At 40.4% G+C, this 5,668-nt stretch overlaps 1 protein-coding gene across 6 annotated transcripts in view; it reads left to right on the top strand.

Moving 5' to 3' along the window:
- The window catches only part of LOC123124079 (uncharacterized), a 3,230-nt gene extending 424 nt beyond the window's left edge, over window positions 1-2,806 (top strand). Inside the window, exons 1-9 of one of the 6 annotated variants that reach the window (XM_044544782.1) lie at window positions 7-343; window positions 423-501; window positions 1,075-1,165; window positions 1,302-1,329; window positions 1,422-1,491; window positions 1,619-1,671; window positions 1,756-1,846; window positions 2,102-2,199; window positions 2,642-2,806. In XM_044544782.1, coding sequence (XP_044400717.1) covers window positions 1,449-1,491; window positions 1,619-1,671; window positions 1,756-1,846; window positions 2,102-2,199; window positions 2,642-2,656 — 300 coding nt within the window. In that variant the 5' untranslated portion in view covers window positions 7-343; window positions 423-501; window positions 1,075-1,165; window positions 1,302-1,329; window positions 1,422-1,448 and the 3' untranslated portion in view covers window positions 2,657-2,806. Of the gene's footprint in view, window positions 1-6; window positions 344-422; window positions 502-1,074; window positions 1,330-1,421; window positions 1,492-1,618; window positions 1,672-1,755; window positions 1,847-2,101; window positions 2,200-2,641 lie in introns of those variants that run through there. The other 5 variants (XM_044544781.1, XM_044544778.1, XM_044544780.1 and 2 more) reach the window with 5 other exon arrangements.
- The last annotated feature ends 2,862 nt before the right edge of the window (window positions 2,807-5,668 follow it).

Here is a 5,668-nt window from a genome sequence, read left to right as displayed (position 1 = left end):
CGCCGGCTGCCCGACACCCGCGCGACCCCGCCCGCTCGCCCGGCCGCTCGGTCCTACCGCCCGCTGTCAGAGGCAGTTGCCCTCGCCCGCTGCCGGAGACCCCGGCCCACGGCCGCCGCCCCTCGTCCACTGCGGGATACTCGCGAGCGCGCCGCCCGCTCGCCTCGTCCACTGCGTCACAGGGCGACATCCCTCGGCAGCGCCCCGCCCCCCGTGCTGCCCACCGCGAACCCCGGCCAGTGCGCCCTCCCTTGGCGGCGCCTAGTTTGGGTGAAGTCGAGCCAGCGGGCGTCCCCTGGCTCCCCTCCCTCGGGCGGCCATGGAGGAGCCATGCACTGCTAATGTAGTATCTCTTGTTTTTGATAATTTCGCATAATGTAGTTCACGACTACAATGGTTCTTACTTTGATTTTATTGTGAAGATGTCGGATGATGAAGACGATGGGTGATCGTGATGGTGACACCCAGAGCTAGAAGGCCACGAGGAGTTCAATATGAGATGTTAGTATTCACATCTGCTCTACATAATTCTGCAACCGTATGTGTATGAGTACTAATCAAACCAAAAACTACCAACATTTATTTTAATTGTGAAGCAACAATGGTATGAAGAATATCTGCTATTGCCGGCGTGTTGTCTTTGTAGCAGCTCATTGAGAAGTTAGGCTTTAATAATGTGACTGATAAGCCAGTTGCACTTAAAATGATGAGAGATGTATGTGAATCTGTTCTTGAATCCTCCGAAAGGAAGCGAAGCTAGCACATAGTGGTGGTGATATCTTGACGAGTTACAGAGCGGCCTTGCGGAGGCAGCTTGGGAAGGTTAACAAGGGATTGCATTGGAATTATTTCTGATTAAGTATTAGCTCTGGATTACCACTGCTGTTGGTGTTAGTCCAGCTGTACTGGTGCCATAACTACATTATCTGGGTTGGCACTTCAGTTGAATTCTGGATTTATTCTTTTGGTCTGGTTCTCTCCTTATGATTGTCTTCTACTGTATGACTTGGTATATCATACTTCAAAACATGTTGGGCCTATTTTTTTGGGATACTCAGTGAGGAACATGTGCAGGTGTGGGACTTGATAAAGCTTGGAGATTAGCTTAGTGCAAGGGATGATGTCGATCCCTCTAGGATGGGGATTGCTGGTGAATCACTCGGAGGTATTATAGATCATGATTGCATCATGATACTGAATTAATACATAGACTTCACTTTTAGAAAACTTATCCTTTTTATTTGGAGCTGAATACATGAATGCATGCATTGTTTGCTGCTTTTTGTGGATACACGGTACAGTGTTGTTGTTCCAATAATTGGTGTTCAGGTACACACAACAATAATTTTATCGATATGGGTGCACATAGTTTTGTGATTTGTCCCATGTAAGTAAATCAATGCTCTTTGTGGTGGCTACAGGGATTTCAATGGGCAATAGATAATGACATGTGGCAAGCTAGAGTTGATAGCATTAAGCCTTTATTTGAAGGTTAGATGCCATGCATCCTCTAAGATTGGGCACACACCATTGAAAAATATAGATCACAGCTGATATATATTGTATCAGTTCAGAACATTTACATGTAAGTATCTATGTCATTTTGTCTTTCCTGTAGAAGCAAGAATTTATTCAGGGAAGAGTGAAATAGATGCAGAGGTTGTGAAAAAGGTGACTATTTGATTTATTTGACATTTATTTCTGATTGTTCCATTGTAAATGTTTCACGATCGTGTATTGACATATTTTTATCAGGTTTGGGACAAGATAGCACCTGCTATGGCTTCACAGTTTGATGCTCCCTACTCAGTTCCTCCGATTGCACCACGTCCACTCCTCCTAAATGGTAAAACCTATCATATTTCTTATTGAGTGCTTCTGCTTCATCCAATAGTTATTGCATGACCCAACATATTCAAAAGTCTCTCACTTTTATGAGTTCAATGAGCACTTGTCAGGGCTGGGCTTCCAGTCTTCAGTATATATTTTTGTCTTATGATTTTATGGTTGAGCCAGAACTGTTGTTAACCCTTCGTTTAAAATTAATGTTAATTGAGCATTTTTCTTGCTGCTGGAGCTTCATTTATCGATTACCATGCAGGTGCTGACGACCCTCGTTGCCCAGTCCTTGGTCTACAAGAACCTGCCTCAAAAGTTGCTGAGGCTTATGCAGAAGCTGGTTCTGCGGATAAGTTCAAGGTAACATTCAATCTGCTCCCTCCGATCCAAATTAATCGACGCTCCTCTAGTACAACTTTATCTTTTGACATGCAATATGTTTACTTTTCACCATGAGGTGTGGTTCTATGTTTGCCTAGACTTTTTTGCATGAATCCAAAGCAATTGACAGTGGTTACTGCACCTATAATTGTTCTTTTCGTAACATAACTGAAACTATAGATTGCGCCACAACTTAAATCAATAGTGGAAGATTTTAGTACATGCATTTGTGCTTATGCTTTAGACATTTACACTTGTAAAATTGTTCTGATCCCTCAGTTACATGCTTGCTAACATAGCATTACTCCAGTTAGTCTGGCGACAGTTCTTTTTAACAATGGGGCTGGAATAATTGTATGGCGTATGTTATGTTGGACTCATTAACTAGAGCTATATATATTTTTTGATTTCTTGATTGCAGGATCCAAAGAACTAGCTCGACTGGACTCTAGATCACGGACAATCTAGTCTTGGCACTTAATTAGGATGGCTAAATTACATTTGAGTTTCATTTGACGGATATTTTCTATGAGAATTATGAATTTTATGAATCTACATATTATACGTATGGTTTTGAATATTGTAATTGAATGCCTGTATTTTTTTTAGGTTGCAATAGGCTATTGCCACAACCCATATTTTTTTTAGGTTGCAATAGGCTATTGCCACAACCCACTTTTGGTTGCCACATGTTAGCACCACGAAGATTTAAATTGTCGCAATAGTTTCTCGCTACAAACATTTTCACCCGTTGTGATACCTATTTATCACCGCCAAAACTAGTATGTTGCAATTTCCTATTACGACGACTGGAATATTTGTTGCCATAACTTAATGCCACAAGTGTAGCGGTTCGTGGCAAAATACCTAATGCCACGAAAACAAGGATTGTTGCCATAGTTTATTGCCATAATTTAATATTGCCACGGAACAGTATACACCACGAAACGAGAGTCGTTGGCATAAGTTGTTGCCACAAATGTTTATCGCCACGAGCTATCAGTCGCCATGATTCGTTACATGTTGCATTAAAGCAATCTCCACAAAGCAAATTGTGGCATCAGATGAGTGTTGCCACGAGAAAACATGTGGCGACTTCCCACATGGTTGTTGCAATAGCATACTTTATTGCCACAATTACTTTTTTGTGGCAATAACCTATTACCATGCGTCCAGTCGCAACGGCTGCCAACGAATGTTGTTTCGTGGCAATAGGTATTTATCGCTACAAATCGACATGTATTGCGACGAATAATTTTGTTGCAATAGACCCGTATCCTTGTAGTGTGGGCTGGGCCTCCAGTCAATAGGTTAGTCCCAAAAATAATATAAAAGTGAATAATAAAGCCCAATAATGTCCAAAACAGAAGATAATATAGCATGGAGCAATCAAAAATTATAGATACGTTGGAGACGTATCAAGCATCCCCAAGCTTAATTCCTGCTCTTCCTCGAGTAGGTAAATGATAAAAACAGAATTTTTGATGCGGAGTGCTACTTGGCATAATTTCAATGTAATTCTTCTTAATTGGGGTATGAATATTCAGATCCGAAAGATTCAAGATAAAAGTTCATATTGACATAAAAATAATAATACTTCAAGCATACTAACTAAGCAATTATGTCCTCCCAAAATAACATGGCCAAAGAAAGTTCATCCCTACAAAATCATATAGTTTAGTCATGCTCCATTTTCGTCACACAAGAATGCTCTCATCATGCACAACCCCGATGACAAGCCAAGCAATTGTTTCATACTTTAGTAATCTCAAACTTTATAAACCTTCACGCAATACATGAGCATGAGCCATGGATATAGCACTGGTCGAATAGAATATGATGATGGGGGTTATGTGGAGAAGACAAAAAAGGAGAAAGTCTCACATCAACGAGGCTAATCAATGAGCTATGGAGATGCCCATCAATTGATGTTAATGCAAGGAGTAGGGATTGCCATGCAACGGATGCACTAGAGCTATAAATGTATGAAAGCTCAACAAAAGAAACTAAGTGGGTGTGCATCCAACTTGCTTGCTCACGAAGACCTAGGGCACTTGAGGTGGCCCATTGTTGAATATACAAGCCAAGTTCTATAATGAAAAATTCCTACTAGTATATGAAAGTGACAAAACAAGAGACTCTCTATCATGACGATTATGGTGCTACTTTGAAGCACAAGTTTGGTAAAAGGATAGTAACATTGTCCCTTCTCTCTTTTTCTCTCATTTTTTTGGGCCTTCTCTTTTTTGTATGGCCTTTCTCTCTCTTTTTTAATTTATTATTCCTCACTTGGGACAATGCTCTAGAAAATGATGATCATCACACTTCTATTTATTTACAACTCAATGATTACAACTCGATACTAGAACAAAGTATGACTCTATATGAATGCCTCCGGCGGTGTACCGGGATATGCAATGAACCAAGAGTGGCATGTATGAAAGAATTATGAAAGGTGGTTTTGCCACAAACACTATGTCAACTACATGATTATGATAAGCAATATGACAATGATGAATGTGTCATGATAAACGGAATGGTAGAAAGTTGCATGGCAATATATCGCGGAATGGCTATGGAAATGCCATAATAGGTAGGTATGGTGGCTGTTTTGAGGAAGATATACGGAGGTTTATGTGTGAAAGAGCGTATCATATCACGCGGTTTGGATGCACCGGCGAAGTTTGCACCAACTCTCAATGTGAGAAAGGGCAATGCATGGTACCGAAGAGGCTAGCAATGATGGAAAGGTGAGGGTGCGTATAATACATGGACTCAACATTAGTCATAAAGAACTCACATACTTATTGCAAAAATCTACAAGTCATCAAAAACCAAGCACTACGCACATGCTCCTAGGGGGATAGATTGGTAGGAAAAGACCATCGCTCGTCCCGGACCGCCACTCATAAGGAGGACAATCAAAGAACACCTCATGTTTCAAATTTGTTACATAACGTTTACCATACATGCATGCTACGGGACTTGCAAACTTCAACACAAGTATTTCTCAAATTCACAACTACTCAACTAGCACAACTTTGATATCACTACCTCCGTATCTCAAAACAATCATCAAGCATCAAACTTCTCTTAGTATTCAACGCACTCATAAGAAAGTTTTTACTATTCTTGAATACCTAGCATATTAGGATTATTTAAGCAAATTACCATGCTATTTAGGACTCTCAAAATAATCTAAGTGAATCATGAGAGATCAATAGTTTCTATAAAACAAATCCACCACCATGCTCTAAAAGATATAAGTGAAGTACTAGAGCAAAACTATATAATTCAAAAGATATAAGTGAAGCACATAGAGTATTCTAATAAGTTCCGAATCATGTGTGTCTCTCTCAAAAGGTGTGTACAGCAAGGATGATTGTGGTAAACTAAAAAGCAAAGACTCAAATCATACAAGACGCTCCAAGCAAAACACATATCATGT

This window comes from Triticum aestivum, chromosome 5D, assembly GCF_018294505.1.
Source record: "Triticum aestivum cultivar Chinese Spring chromosome 5D, IWGSC CS RefSeq v2.1, whole genome shotgun sequence".
Taxonomy (NCBI): domain Eukaryota; kingdom Viridiplantae; phylum Streptophyta; class Magnoliopsida; order Poales; family Poaceae; genus Triticum; species Triticum aestivum.
This window is presented reverse-complemented; position numbering and strand designations above follow the sequence as displayed.